Source organism: Macaca nemestrina, chromosome 17, assembly GCF_043159975.1.
Source record: "Macaca nemestrina isolate mMacNem1 chromosome 17, mMacNem.hap1, whole genome shotgun sequence".
Taxonomy (NCBI): domain Eukaryota; kingdom Metazoa; phylum Chordata; class Mammalia; order Primates; family Cercopithecidae; genus Macaca; species Macaca nemestrina.
Genome location: NC_092141.1, coordinates 47558709 through 47575550, shown reverse-complemented (window position 1 = coordinate 47575550; position 16842 = coordinate 47558709). Strand labels below are relative to the sequence as shown.

The following is a 16842-nucleotide window of genomic DNA, read 5'->3' as shown; positions in this document are numbered from 1 at the left end:
TGCAGAACGGGGAACCCTCAGTGTTAGTGGGAATGTAAATTAGTGCAGCCACTATGAAGAAGAGTATGAAGGTTCCTCAAAAAAAAAAAAAAAAAAGACAGAAGCAAACTACCATATGATCCAACAATTCCACTACTATACATATATCCAACAGAAAGAAAATCAACACACTGAAGGTGTATCTGCACTCCCATGTTTATTGCAGCACTATTCACAATAGTCCAAATACAGAATCATCCTACGTCAATTCCATTTAACACATGAATGGATAAAGAAAATGTGGTGTATACATATATACACACATAATGAAACAGTATTTGGCCATAGAAAAGAATGAAATCCTGTCATTTGCAGCAATATGGATGGAACTGGAGATCATTATGCTAAATAAAATAATCCAGGCACAGAAAGACATGATCTCACTCATATGTGGCAGCTAAAAGAGAAGATCTCACAAAGACAGAGAGTAGAATTGTGGTTATGAGAAGTCAGGAAGGTAGTAGGGAGGAAGGGATGAAGGATGAGAAAAAAAAATACAAATGTATTTATTACTATTGAATTGTACACTTTCAAGTAGTACAAATGGTAAATTTTATATGTATAGTATACTCTGAATTTTTTAAAGTGTGTTTTAAAAATCTCTATTTTTAAGTGTAGTTATGTCCACTCAAACTTTTTTGTGTTTTCTTGAACTAGAAACAATCAATCATGCCTTATTTGTCTTCTTAAAGGACTGCCCTTCTGGGTTTTGTGAATCTCCCTAAATAATTTCTGCTCTATTATTTTCATCCTCCTATTTTGAAGGGTTTTACTCTGATGTTCTTTTTTCTAACTCTCTGACTGGATCACTTAGACTGTTTTCTTCATGTAGAATACCATAAGACTGGTGTTATGGATGCATCATTTTATGTGCCACAAAAGAAATAAAATACATTGTCGGCTGGGCGTGGTGGCCCAACGCCTGTAATGCCAGCACTTTGGGAGGCCAAGGTGGGTGGATCATGAGGTCAGGAGATGGAGATCATCCTGGCCAACGTGGTGAAACCCCGTCTCCACTAAAATAAAAAAAATTAGCTGGGCCGGGCACGGTGGCTCACGTCTGTAATCCCAGCACTTTGGGAGGCCGAGGCAGGCGGATCACGAGGTCAGGAGATCGAGACCATCCTGGCTAACACAGTGAAACCCCGTCTCTACTAAAAATACAAAAAAAAAATTAGCCGGGCATGGTGGCGGACGCCTGTAGACCCAGCTACTCGGGAGGCTGAGGCAGGAGAATGGCGTGAATCCGGGAGGCGGAGCTTGCAGTGAGCCGAGATAGCGCCACTGCACTCCAGCCTGGGGGACGGAGCGAGACTCCATCTCAAAAAAAAAAAAAAAAAAAATTAGCCAGGCATGGTGGCACGTGCCTGTAGTCCCCGCTACTTGGGAGGCTTGAGGCAGGGGAATCGCTTGAACCCGAGAGGCAGAGGTTGCAGCAAGCTGAGACTGCACCACCGCACTCCAGCCTGGCGACAGAGCAAGACTCCGTCTCAAACAAAACAAAACAAAACAAAACACTGTTAATTGAACTATGATATACTATTTGTAAAAAGTGTTCCAATTTCAGAGATATTAAAAGAAAATATGCACCTCAGAATTGCTTAAAGGCAGCATTACTCTCTAATTCATGAATCTATCACATTCCCCACGGCACGTGGTTCATCACTCTCCAAACACCAGTTGACTGAGCCCTTACCTCTCACTTTTTCAGTGTGCCCGTTTCCCTTCCCATCAATGCTCCATGAAAACAATTATATAAACCATTTTCCACTACCTTACCTGTATTTTTTTCCCTCAGCTCACTAGAATTCTGCTGACTTGAGTCCCCCTAATATTGTGTGCTCTGAAACCACACAGTCTAAGTGCATATATTGCCACAATTTACACAACTCTTGTTAACTGTCAAATTAGTATTTCCAGGCTTCCTTCCCAAGTTTTTATTTTTAAAGAGATGAGGGTCTCACTGTGTTGTCCAGGCTAGAGTGCAGTGGTTATTCACAAGCACAATCATAGCGCCCTACAGCCCTGAACTCCTGGGGTCAAGCAATCCTCCCACATCAGCCTCCTGAGTAGCTGGGACCACAGGAGCATGCCACCCCTCTGTCTCAAATATTTATAACTGCCTATTGAAGATATCTATCTAGATGAACCACAGGTACCTCCAACTCAACATGCCTATGTCTGAAATAATTACCTTCCCCATCTCTCCCTAAATGATGTTTCTTCTTTATAACATCTTACTAGTCACCAGAGTTAGAAATTTAGGTGTCATCATATTCTTATTCCTTAAAAACATACGAGCTGTCAATTCTACTACTCATGTATTTCTTTGTGGGTTTTTTGTTGTTGTTGTTGTTTGTTCTGAGATGGAGTCTCGCTCTGATACCAGGCTGGAGTGCAGTGGCACGATCTCAGCTCACTGCAACCTCTGCCTCCGGGGTTCAAGCAATTCTCCTGCCTCAACCTCCTGAGTAACTGGGATTACAGGTGTGAGTCACCATGCCTTGCTAATTTTTGTATTTTTAGTAGAGATGGGGTTTTACCATGTGGGCCAGGCTGGTCTCAAACTCCTGACCTCAAGTGATCCACCTGCCTTGGCCTCCCAAAGTGCTGGGATTACAGGGTTGAGCCACCGCGCCTGGCATACATGTATTTCTTTGTGTTTTTTTCCAAAAACCACTGCTGCTTAGATCAAGCCTGCAAAATTTCTTGCTCAAATATCACTCCCTTCCATGAAGCTTCCTATGCAATCTTGTGATATTTTCTATTGTCTCACTCTCCCAGGTCTCATAAGACTTGTTCTAATTATGTATTATACGGATGCTTCCTTCAATACTCATCTTAAAACACTTTAGGGTTCATAAATAGGTTCTTCCAACCCACTACAAACTGGCTTTTGTCTTTATGCCATTGAAATGATCTCTCTCAGATCATTAAAGAATTCTAAATCCATTAAACAGAACAGTCTTTATGTTACTCTTTGATACCTGATAATCTCCGACTAAATGCAACACACCAGGCCCTGAAATTGTAAAACTGAATCAAGATGACTCTCACCTTAAAAGAACTCATGATTTAATGGGATTGTTAGTTTTTTATATATTCTATTTATAATAATATGGTAAGTGCTGAGGAAGGACCATATTCTATTTACCTTTGCAATCCCTGTACCTAATACCTCGTGTTAGTTGAGTGAATGAATGGAGGCAATTTTTTTTTTTTTTTTTTTTTTTTTGAGACACAATTTCATTGTTATTGCTCAGGCTGGAGTGCAACAGCATGATCTTGGCTTACTGAAACCTCTGTCTCCCAGGTTTAAGCGATTCTCCAGCCTCAGCCTCCTAGGTAGCTGGGACTATAGGTGAGTGCCACCACACCCAGCTAATTCTGTATTTTTAATACAGGTGGGGTTTCACCATGTTGGCCAGGCTGGTCTCTTAACTCCTGACCTTGGGTGATCCACCCCTCTCAGCCTCCCAAAGTGCTGGGATTACAGGTGTGAGCTACTGCGCCTGTACTAAATGGAGGCAATTTAACAAAAATTCAATCAATTTGCCCCTCCTTCCACCTCAAAATACAGCTTTACTATTCCTCCCATCTGAGAGAAAGATCATCTCTTCTAAGGATAACCCATCTTTGGGTCTTTGATTCCAGATACTTCCATGTGCTCTGTTAGGGGATGATGATGAAAATGTTTTGAGATTAGGAGCTGGGCACGGCACCACAGTAGTCTCAGCTGCTCAGGAAGCTGAGGTGAGAGGACTGCTTAAGCCTAGGAGTTCTAAACCAGCCTGGGCAACGTAGTGAGACCTCATCTCTTGGGAGGAAAAAAAAAAAAAAAGTAGTACAAGTAGTGGTGATGGAGGCCAGGCACAGTGGCTCATGCCTTAAATCCCAGCACTTTGTGGGGCCGAGGCAGGTGGATCACCTGAGGTCAGGAGTTCAAGACCTGCCTGGCCAACATGATGAAACCCCATCTACTAAAAATACAAAAAAATTAGCTGGGTGGGGGTGGCGCACGCCTGTAATCCCAGCTACTCGGGAGGCTGAGGTGGGAGGGGAATCGCTTGACGCCGGGAGGCAGAGGTTAGAGTGAGCTGAGATCATGCCACTGCACTCCAGCCTGGGTGACAGAGCAAGACTCTGTCTCAAAAAAAAAAAGAAGTAGTGGTGATGGTTGTACAACTTTGTGAACTACACTAAGAATCACTGGATTATATACTTTAAAAGGATAAATTTTATGGTATGCGAATTATATGTCATTTAAAAAAATAAGGAATTAGCAGTGTTCCATAGGCCAATTTATACTGAAGTCAGTGGTTGTGTGTTTTGTTATTAGGTTTCATTTATATATTTCTTGTCTCATTCCTCTAATGATTAGGAGCTACAAAGCCTATGTTTTACCCACCAGCAGATCCAGGCAAATGCAAAAATCTACCCAAGGTCAATGTCCTTAGTTCATATTCAAGATTCTGACAGAAGTACCAAAACAATGTTTAGACAACAATATCAAGTTATTGAATCACTTCTCACCATCAGGTATTTTTTCTCCTCTTGGTCCTGGCACATTGAGATGGCATCTTGTGGTGGAATCATATTCCAAAGCCCATCACTCCCCAATATAATATACTTGTGCTTCTGAGGGTCAAGAGTGTGGACACTTGTGTCTGGTTCAGGTGACACCACAAACTCACCACTAAAGAAATCATAGCTCCACAAATCACCTGGGGGAAGGGAGCAGAAAAAGCAAGAAGTATTACTTGAAAGCTAGTAGTACAACAGCAACAGATTAAAAGAGAAAATCGACACAGTTCATCTCAACAGATACAGAAAAGCATTTGATAACATTCAAACTCCTTTCACGGTAAGATTTCCTAGCAAACTAAGAATAAAAGAGAACTCCCTTAACCTGATAAAGTATATCCACCAGAATTCTGTAATCAGCTTACTTAAAGGTAAAATGTTAAAAGTATTCCCTTTAAAACGTAGAAATAAGAAAACTATGCCTTGTACCATTGTTTCTCTTCTGATACTATACTGAGTCCTTCCCAGCACAGAAAGATAATAAAAATAAAGGATATACAAAATGGAAAGGAGAAAATAATACTATTATTATTTGCAGATAATTTCATTTCTACATGGAGAGCCAAAAAGAAATTATTACAATAGGAAAGTTTGGCAAAGTTGTTAAATACAAACTCAATATATAAGTCAACAGTATTTCTATATAATAGCAATACATAGAAAATATAAATTTTTAAATAATCGAATTTTAACAATGAACCAAATGTAAGGTACTTAGGAACAACTTTAACAAACGGTATACATACCTGTTATGAAGATTATAGATTCTATTTTGAAACATTAAAAAGATAATCTAAATAAATGAAGAAACCAATCAGATTCATAGATAGGAATACTTATCATAATAAAGATGTCAATTCTTCCCAAAATAATCTACAAGGTCAATATAATTCTAACCAAAATCCCAAAAAGATTGTTGTAGAATTTGACAGGCTAAGCGCAAAGGGCCAGGAATAATCAAGTTAATTTTGAAGAAAAAGGACAAGATGAGAACTTATCTTACAAACAGAAGTACCAATGGCTGTTTGCAAACTTCCTGTTAATCTCTAGAGCAGTGAAGTACCTACATCAAAACTTACAGAACAAGTACCAGTCACTTGGAAGAAAATTCAAAATATAAAAACCAGCATTTTAATGCTGTTTACCAACCATATGACCAACTTTGGAGAGCAACAGTTCTCTCTTTCACTGAGCTGGAAAAAGAAAGTTCTTACACATTTCTCCTTCTCCTTGATTAGCTCCACATAAAAACAATGCCTAAACTTCTGCCTTTAAACCTATTAGATACAAACATCAAAATGCTCAAGAGAAAAGAACTTTCAGTCGACCTAAGCCATCAAAAAGATAAAAAAAACTAAAACAGAAGAAAATAAAAGTGATTTATAGAAACCATCTACTTTTCTGTAATACATAAGACAACATAAATGAAACAATATAAATTTTTCTTCTGTTTCCAATAAATGTGGAAGAGGAGACAGAAAGAAGAAAACATTAATTTCTGCCTCTTTTGTTTATTGTGAACTACTTAAGGGAAAGGCCTAAATTAAAAGTAAAAGATTTTCAGACAAGAGGTTAAACGATTTTTGTCCCCTTTCAGTAGGTCTGTTTTTTTTGTTGTTGTTAAATAAGAGGAAGAGCTTTGTCCTTTTCCTTATTTAAACTTCCTCACTAGCTCCCATCAGAAATACTGGCAATTCAAACATACTGGGAGTCCAAGGAAAGAATAATTCAAATCAATTACTCCCACTCGAAAGTAGCAAAATCACTGCTACCCAGACTCTTCAAAGAGCAATTCAGCCCTCTCAGCAGCAAAACAGAATACACGCAACCACTAAAAGCTAATTATAATCCAGATAAGCTCACAAAGACACACTTACCTCATTATACCAGCAAAACAAAGCTGCCTGGTTGACGAAATAATAAAAATGAACATGGAGACAGTGGCACAATCATGGCTCACTGCAGGATCGATCTCCTGGGCTCAAGTGATCCTCCTACGTCAACCTCTCAAGTAGCTGGGACTATAGGTGTATACCAACAGGCCCAGCTAATTTATTTTTTGTAGAGATGGGGTTCCCACTATGTTGTCCAGGCTGGTCTCCAAGTCCTGGACTCAAGCAATCCTCCCACCTCAGTCTCCCAAAGTGGTGGGATTACAGGTATGAGCCACGGTACTGGGTCTGCCTTTTTATTTTATATTATGTAATACACCCACATGGTATGAAAACCAAAAGATACAAAAGGGTATATATACAGTGAAAATTCTCCTTTCTCATCACTGCCCTTCCAGTTTTCCCTGAAAGGACTATTATTATTATGTTCTTATCTTTCTGGAGATACCTATCTATCTACCTACCTACATATATATATTTGTGTGTATACACACACACACACACCCCCCCCACACACACATATATTTACATTGCTTTGGTGAAACTGTCCTTTCTTTTTCTTTTTCTTTTTTTTTTTTGAGACAGAGTCTCGCTCTGTCGCCCAGGCTGGAGTGCAGTGGCCGCATCTCAGCTCACTGCAAGCTCCGCCTCCCGGGTTCACGCCATTCTCCTGCCTCAGCCTCCCGAGTAGCTGGGACTACAGGCGCCCGCCACCTCACCCGGCTAGTTTTTTGTACTTTTTAGTAGAGACGGGGTTTCACCGTATTAGCGAGGCTGGTCTCGATCTCCTGACCTTGTGATCCGCCCGTCTCGGCCTCCCAAAGTGCTGGGATTACAGGCTTGAGCCACCGCGCCCGGCCCGAAACTATCCTTTCAAGTTTCCAACTCTTTTACTGACAACTTCCAAATCACTAGTCTCCAATATCTTGCCCATATCTACTTCTTTTTTTTTGAGATGGAGTTTCGCTCTTGTTGCCCAGGCTGGAGTGCAATGGCGTGATCTTGGCTCACTGCAACCTCCGCCTCCTGGTTTCAAGTGATTCTCCTGCCTCAGCCTCCTGAGTAGCTGGGATTACAGGTGCCCACGACCACACCTGGCTAATTTTTGTATTTTTAGTAGAGACACGTTTCACCATGTTGGCTAGGCTGGTCTGGAACTCCTGACCTCAGGTGATCTGTACTCCTAGACTTCCCAAAGTGCTGGGATTACAGGCATTAGCCACCACGCCCGACCTCAATCTCTCTTTCTCGATAAACCACAATACGTTTTCAGAAGAACAGATTGTTTCTTCTAACTTAAATTTTTAAACTGTGGGTTTTGACTAAGATACATGGTCTATTTCTATTTCTTTGATTTCTTTCATCATTTTGTAGTTTCCCGCATATAAATCTTAAACATAGTATGTTACAATTATACCTAATTGTATTTCATGGGTTTTTTTTGGGTGCAATTATAGATGATACTTATTTAAATTTCATTATGAACTGTTCATTTTTAGTACATAAAAATATGATAGACTGTGTAGGCTGAATCTGGGTCCTGTGAACTTGCTGAATCCACTTATTAATTCCAGTAGTTCTTCTGAAGATTATTTGGGATTTTTTATGCAGACAATGTTGGAATCTGTGGATAGAACTGGTTTTAGTTATTTGCTGAACCATCTGAGATTAGATTACAGACTCAAAACACTTCACCTCCAAATAGTAATACTTCAACATTTATCTCCTAAGCATGAGGATGCTATTCTACCACACTCAGGCAATTTTCTTTTTGTAACTGGTGAGTAGTCTGTAGGGTGAAAGTTTGAGGCTCTGTGAAATATCCTGTTCTGTACCAAAATATGCCATATTTTAGCCTCTACTGATGATTCCTGAATGAATCAATTATCATAATGGTTATAAACTGATGATAGAATTGGGATATTCTAACTACATTTATTAGCTGACAGTTTATTTTACTTTACTTTGGTTCTTTTCTTATTTCCCAACCCCAGAAAGTTTTTGTTTTGTTTTGTTTGAGACATGGTCTTACTCTGTTGCCCAGGATGGAGTGCAGTGGTGCGATCATGGCTCCTTGCAGCCTGCGCCTCCCAGGCTCAAGCAGTTCTCTCATCTGTCTTCCAAGTAGCTGGGACTACAGGGGTGTGCCACCGCACCCAGCTAATTTTTTTGTATTTTTTTCTACAGATGGGGTTTTGCCATGTCGGCCAGGCTGATCTCGAACTCCTGAGCTCAAGCGATCCACCAGCCTCGGCCTCTCAAAGTGCTAGGATTACAGGCTGCTGGGATTACAGGTATAAGCCACTGTGCCCAGGCCTGAAAGTTTCTGTTTTGTTTTGTTTGAGATGGAGTCTCGCTCTGTCGCCCAGGCTGGAGTGCAGTGGTGTGACCTCGGCTCACTGCAAGCTCCGCCTCCTGGGTTCACACCATTCTTCTGCCTCAGCCTCCCGAGTAGCTGGGAATACAGGTGCCCGCCACCACACTGGGCTAATTTTTTTGCATTTTTAGTAGAGATGGGGGTTTCACCATGTTAGCCAGGATGGTCTCGATCTCCTGACCTCGTGATCCACCTGCCTCGGCCTCCCAAAGTACTGGGATTACAGGCGTGAGCCATCACGCCCGGCTGAAAGTCTTTTTTTTTTTTTTTTTTTTTTTTTTGAGACAGAGTCTCGCTCTGTCGCCGGGGCTGGAGCGCAGTGGCCGGATCTCAGCTCACTGCAAGCTCCGCCTCCTGGGTTTACGCCATTCTCCTGCCTCAGCCTCCTGTGTAGCTGGGACTACAGGCGCCCACCACCTCGCCCGGCTAGTTTTTTGTATTTTTTTAGTAGAGACGGGGTTTCACCGTGTTCGCCAGGATGGTCTCGATCTCCTGACCTCGTGATCCGCCCGTCTCGGCCTCCCAAAGTGCTGGGATTACAGGCGTGAGCCACCGCGCCCGGCCTGAAAGTCTTTTTTAAAGAATTTTCTGGCCGGACACAGTGGCTCACGCCTGTAATCCCAACACTTTGGGAGGCTGAGGCTGGTAGATCACGAGGTCAAGAGATCGAGACCATCCTGGCCAAAATGGTGAAACCCTGTCTCTACTAGAAATACAAAAGTTAGCTGGGGGGCTGGGCGTGGTGGCTCACGCCTGTAATCCCAGCACTTTGGGAGGCCGAGACGGGCGGATCACGAGGTCAGGAAATCGAGACCAACCTGGCTAACGTTGAAACCCCGTCTCTACTAAAAAAATACAAAAAACTAGCCAGGCGAGGTGGCGGGCTCCTGTAGTCCCAGCTACTCGGGAGGCTGAGGCAGGAGAATGGCGTAGACCCGGGAGGCGGAGCTTGCAGTGAGCTGAGATCTGGCCACTGCACTCCAGCCTGGGCGGCAGAGCGAGACTCCGTCTCAAAAAAAAAAAAAAAAATTAGCTGGGGGGGGTGCTGCACACCTATAGTCCCAGCTACTTGAGAGGCTGAAGCAGGAGAATTGCTTGAACCCAGGAGACAGAGGTTGCAGTGAGCCGAGATCGCACCACTGCATTCCAGCCTGATGACAGAGCGAGACACCGTCTCAAAAAAAAAAAAAAAAGGAGTTTTCTTTGGAGTCTCTCTGAATCTACTATGGGAGGGTGGCTACCCAATTCACAAATTGGCTACCCAAATCACAAAAATATAGTCCATCTCTGTGTAGACTTACAGATTCTTTTTTATTCAATATTTTTAAACTTATTCCTGTTATAATTTGTTTTGATGCTCAAGTTGCTTCAAATTTGCTAGTAAAAGTCTCTAGAATCTGACCTTTTAACAAACTCACCAGATGATTCATACTCAGAGCCACTTTCCTTTGTTTTATCAGTTCAAAGAGTCTGTGTGATTCTATATAATACCAAATAAATGGTAAGGATCAGAATTGGGCCTTTAACTAAGGATTTTTATTACTGATCTAGTGTTTGTACACCAAAGTAGGATCACAGAACATTTCTGCAGGTCCTGAAAGGAGGTGCCTTGGACATTGGCAGACAGCCAATTCCCTTTTTTCCTCAGTAGAGGGTGCTGAAGGGACACCAGAAGAGAGGAGGCCTGCTTTCTGGTTCCAGTATATTTTCTGCTTGCTCTTGTGGCACATGGCAGCCAGCAGTACACAAGACACTCAGTGGTCCTTACACCAAGCAAATTTCAGCACCCCTTTGAATGGTTTCCCATGGAGAATTTCCAACAACGTTTACACCTCTAATCCATTCTCAAAATTGCAATTAAAATTCTCTCTTTAAAACACAAACCTAGTAGATTAAAGATTTAAATGTAAGACCTCAAACTGTAAGACTCCTGGATGGACATCAGCCTTGGGAAAGAATCTGTGACTAAATCCTCAAAAGCAACTGCAACAAAAACAAAAATTGACAAGTGGGACCTAATGAAAGAGCTTCTGCACAGCAAAAGAAACTATCAACAGAGTAAACAACCTACAGAAAGGGAGAAAATATTCGCAAACATGTATCTGACAAAGAACTAATTATCTAGAATCTGTAAGGAACTTAAACAATTCAACAAGTTTAAAAACAAATAACCCCATTAAAAAGTAGGCAGAAGGCATCAACAGTTTTCAAAAGAAGACATGCAAATGGCCAAGAATCATAAAAAGCTCCACATTAGTAATCATTAGAGAATGCATATGAAAACCACAATGAGATACCATCTCATACCTGTCAGAATGACTATTATTAAAAAGTCAAAAAATGACAGATGCTGGCAAAGCTGCAGAGAAAAGGGAATGCTTATACACTGTTGGTGGGAATATAAATTAATTCAGCCACTGTGGAAAGCAGTATGGAGATACCTCAAAGAACTTAAAACAGAACTACCATTCGATCTAGCAATCCTGTTACTGGGTATACATCCAAAGGAAAATAAATTGCTCTACCAAAAAGACATATGCACTCAAATGTTCATCAGAGCACTATTCACAATAGCAAAGACAAGGAATCTACTTAGGTGCCCATCAAAAGTGAAATGGATAAAGAAAATATGGTACATGCACACTACGGAATAATACATAGCCACGAAAAAAATGAAATTATGTCCTTTGCAGCAATACAGATGCAGCTGGAGGCCACTTTCCTAAGCAAATTAATGCAGGAAAAGAAAGCCAAATACCACATGTTTTCATTTATAAATGGGAGCTAAACATTGGGTACACATGAACATAGAGATGGCAACAACAGACACTGAGGACCACTAGAGGGAGAAGGGAGAGAAGGAGGAAGACGTGAAAAACTAACAATTGGGTACTATGCTCCCTACCTGGATGACGGAATCAACCGTACCCCAAACCTTAGCACCATGCAATATACCCATGTAACAAACCTGTACATGTACTTCCTGAATCTAAAAGTTGAAATTACAAAAACAAAAAAGCCCCCACAAATCTAGGATAAATGGTGGATGATGGTTGCAAAACAGTATAACTGTACTTAACATCAATGAACCATGTACTTACAACAGTAAGTTGTGTGTATGCTAAGTATATATTACCACAATTAAAAACACACAAATCTGGTTGTTTCCCATTCCAACTCTGTTATAGTTCACAATTGTTTTTAAGATAAAGACACAATTCTTTTGTTTTTTTTTCTGAAACGGGGTCTTGCTCTGTCGCCCAAGCCGGAGTGCAGTGACACAATCTTGGCTCACTGCAGCCTCCTGGGCTCAAGCAATCCTCCCGACCAAAGCCTCCTGAGTAACTGGGACTACAAGCACGTGCAACCACACCCAGCCAATTATTTGTAGAGGGGAGATTTCGCCATGTTGTCCAACTGGTCTTGAACTGAAGCAATCCACCTGCCTTGACCTCCCAAAGTGTTGGAATTATGGGCATGAGCCACCACATCCAGCCAAACACAATTCTTTACCACTGCCTATAAAATGCAGTATTTTCTCATTTTAACCAAATCTCTTATTTCCTTATCCCTGTTCCAGCTACAATGGCCTTCACCAGAGTTCCTATGTCACTATGCTTCTTCCTGTCACCGAACTTTTCGAAAACGCTGTTTTCTATGCCTAAAACACACTTTCTTCCTCCTTAACCTCCAGTAATTCTTCAAAACTCAGTTCAAATACCACTTTTCCGGCCTCTCTGGTTAAGTGAAATATCCTTATTTTAGGTTTTCATTAGTACATACAAGAAGAATAGGCTGGGTGCGGTGGCTCACGCCTATAACCCCAACACTTTGGGAAGCTGAGGCGGGCAGATCACCTGAGGTCAGGAGTTCAAGACCAGCCTGGCCAACATGGTGAAATCCCATCTCTACTAAAAATACGAAAAGTAGCTGGGTGCAGTGGCGCTCGCCTGTAGTCCCAGCTACTTAGGAGGTGGAGGCAGAAGAATCACTTGAACCTGGGAGGCAGAGGCTGCAGTGAGCCGAGATCGTGTCACTACACTCCAGCCTGAGCAACAGAGTGAGACTCCCTCTCAAAAAAAAAAAGAGAAAAATTAAAAATTCTCAGTTTTAGCTGGACGCCATGGCTCACATTTGTAATCCCAGCACTTTAGGCGGCTGAGGCAGGTAGATCACCTGAGGTCAGGAGTTAGAGACCAAACTAGCCAACATGGCGAAACTGCTGTATTTTTGTATTTTGTAAAAATACAAAAATTAGCTGAGTGTGGTGGCGGGTGCCTGTAATTCCAGCTGCGTGGGAGGCTGAGGCAGGAGAATTGCTTGAACCTGGGAAGTAAAGGTTACAGTGAGCTGAGATCGTCCCACTGCACTCCAGCCTGGGTGACAAGAATGAAACTCAGTTTCCAAAAAAAAAAAAAAAAAAGTTTTTTTTTTTTGTTTTTGTTTTTCAGTTTTTGTTATCATCTGATGAATGCCTTTCAATCCTCTCCTAGACTGCAAGCTCCATGAGGGCAAAGATGATGTGTTTGTACATACAGCAGAGTGCTTCATACACACTGTACTCAAAAATTGATCTCCCCAGTGAATAAAATGATTTGCAAGACTCAAATGCAATTCCAGCAGGCAGCCACTAGAAGGCACCTTTGTCACATTTGTACTTGGGTAATTATCATCAGTGTCTATAGGGCACCAATGTTGACAAGGAGACATCTATTCCCACTCCTTCCCCCGCCAAAAAAAAGAAAACCGTAAGAAAAATGGCTGTAAACCATAACGGTGTGTGTGTGCAAAATACCAGCATTTAATTTACTTTTGGCCAATAAGTATTTCCATGCAACAAGCTAAACTCAGAAAATCAGTAACACAGCTCTTTTAAAAATATTATTTCCGGGTCGGTCACAGTGGCTCATGCTTGTAATCCCAGTGCTTTGGGAAGCAGAGGTGGGCAGATCAACTGAGGTCAGGAGTTCGAGACCAGCCTGGCCAACATGGTAAGACCCCATCTCTACTAAAAATACAAACATCAGCCAGGTGTGGTGGCATGTGCCTGTAATCCCAGCTACTTGGAAGACTGAGGCAGAAGAATCGTCTGAACCTGAGAGGCAGAGGTTGCAGTGAGCTGAGATCGTGCCACTGCATTTCAGCCTGGGCAACAGAATAAGATTCCATCTCCAAAAAAAAAAAAAAAAAATTCTTTTCCAAGTGTCAGAATAATGGTTTGAAAAGTAATATAGCAGGCCGGGCGTGGTGGCTCATGCCTGTAATCCCAGCAATTTGGGAGGCCGAGGAGGGCAGATCATGAGGTCAGGAGATCGACACCATCCTGGCTAACATGGTGAAATCTGGTCTCCACTAAAAAATATATACAAAAAATTAGCCAGGCGTGGTGGCGGGCGCCTGTAGTCGCAACTATTTGGGAGGCTGAGGCAGGAGAATGGCGTGAACCCGGCAGGCGAAGCTGACAGTGAGCCAAGATCGCGCCACTGCACTCTAGCCTGGGCAACAGAGTGAGACTCCATCTCAAAAAACAAACAAACAAACAAACAAAAAGTAATACAGCAAAGCCTTTTTAGCTTAAATATTAAAATCTAAAAGGTACCATTATTTTTGAAAAGAAAATATTTCTGTGACAAGAGAAATCAAGAGGAAAAAAGTTTTTTTATCACTAAAACGATTTTGTCTCTTATAAGAAAGCCCTTTTACCAAAATATTAATTCATTTCTGTATGTGTTTACAAAATTATGTTGAAGTAAAGCAACTTCTACAAAAAACTGTCTAAACTTGCTGTATCAAATTTTATTCCTCCCACTCAAGAAGATGGTTCTTTCTTCAATAACCCCAATTATGGTTGTGGTCTCACTATTCCACTAAAAGCTACTTTCTTTTTCAAGGTCACCAATGACCTCCACATTCCTAAATCCCATGGTCATTTTTCAATCCTCCCTCCACCTAATGACAACAGCATTTGAAACTCTTTCTTTCTGGAAACACTTTCTTCACTTAGCTTCCAGGGTACTCTCTCCCAAATTTCCTATTTGACTTACAGCTCTTAGTTGTTCTAACCTTGTTCTTCCATTCATATCCCCCAACTCTTTTTTTTTTTTTTTTTTTTTAAATTTTAATCCAACCCTCATATGGGAACCAGAGCACATCCCCCGAGTCTTAACAGTGAGAGTATCTCAGGGCTCAGCCACTAGACCTTCCCCACTTTTCTATCTGCACTCAATCCCTACATGACCTCAAGACTTTGTATACTATCTATATGCTACTGGCTCCCCCAAATTGAAATCTCCACCCTAAACATCACCTGAAATCAATTCTTACAATGGGAAGCCAAATAGGTGTCACCATCTTAATGTCTAAAACGTGCTGAAAGGGTAGTGTGTCCAAAACTGAACTTCCGACCTCTCCTTCTCATTGATGTTCCAGTCATTTCTTTATCAGTTAGTGGCAACTCCATTTTTCCAGCTTCTCTGTTAAAAATAACGAGTAGGAGCAGGGCACGGTGGCTCATGCCTGTAATCCCAGTACTCTGGGAGGCCGAGGTGGGTAGATCACTTGAGGTTAGAGCTCGAGACCAGCCTGACCAACATGGTGAAATCCCTGTGGCACAGAGTGAGACCTCATCTCAAAAAAAAAACAAAAAAAGGAAGAAAAAAGAGAAAAATTCATGAGCAATGAGAACCCTTACATTTGTTACTTCTGCCCAAATTCTGTGGCCCCAGACACTCACAGGTCTTTACTAAAAATATAAAATTAGCTGGGCGTGGTGGCACACGCCTATAATCCCAGCTACTTGGGAGGCTGAGGCAGCAGAATCGCTTGAATCCAGGAGGTAGAGGTTGAAGTGAGCTGAGATCACGCCATTGCACCCCAACCTGGGCAATAGGAGCGAAATTCTGTCTCAAAAAAAAAAAAAAATCATGAGTAGGCTGAGCGCTGTGACACACCTATAGTCCAAGTACTTTGCGAGGCTGAGGTGGGCAGATCGCTTGAAGTCAGGAATTTGAGACCAACCTAGGCAAAGACATCTCTACAAAAAATTTTTAAAAATTAGTTGGGTGTGGTGGCGTGCACCTGTAACCCCAGCTACCTGGCAGGCTGAGGCTGTGGGGAACACTTGAGCCCAGGACCTTAGGGTCTTCAATGAGCTCTAGCCTAGGGCCTAGGGCACAGAGTGAGACCTCATCTCAAAAAAAAAAAAAAAAGAAAAGAAAAAAAGAAAAATTTGTGAGTAATAAGAACCCTTACATTTGTTACTTCTGCCTAAATTCTGTGGCCCCAGACACTCACAGGTCTCACTGCCTCATCTCTTTACTTACACTTTACTTACATATCATCTTAGCGAGACCCCCCTCTGACCATCCCATTTATAATTATTATACAGGCCCCACCCCCATAGCATTCCCTGCTTTATTTTTCTTGGTCGCATTTCTAACACAATATATGTCCTACTTAGTTATTTTAGTTTATCATGTTTTCCTCTAACCTAGAAAGTAAGCTCCATGGGTGCAGGAATTTTTGTTTCATTCACAGCTGAATCCTCAGCACCTGGAACAGTACCTAGCACATAGCAGGTATTTAATAAATATTTGGTGGATAAAGAACAATCATGAAGAAGTAGGAACTGTATGCTTTTAAAATACATCCACAAATTATTTGATATACTTGAGGGTGGGCTGGACTTAGTGATTCAAGGCTAACAAAATACAAAGCTGGATTCCCTACAGCAAGTGATCAAGAAAGCAAGATAGAAGTCAAAATGTCTTTTTATGATCACTTGCTCTAAGGAAGCCAGCTGCCATGTGATGAAGGCACATTCAAGCAACCCTATGTAGAGGCCGGCAAAGCAAGAAACTGAAGCCTACTGCCAAGCCAGCTTACTCAGTGAGCTGTCTTACAAGTAGATGCTCCAACCCCACTGAAGGCTTCAGATGATTAATGACATCT

The 16842-nt window shown here is 41.7% G+C and overlaps 1 protein-coding gene across 1 annotated transcript in view; it reads right to left on the bottom strand.

The window, feature by feature from the left end:
• Positions 1–16842, bottom strand: part of LOC105476860 (protein phosphatase, Mg2+/Mn2+ dependent 1D) — a 71788-nt gene that overhangs the window by 14993 nt on the left and 39953 nt on the right. The window contains exon 4 of the mRNA XM_071082808.1: positions 4573–4763. Coding sequence (XP_070938909.1) covers positions 4573–4763 — 191 coding nt within the window. The remainder of the gene's footprint in view (positions 1–4572; positions 4764–16842) is intronic.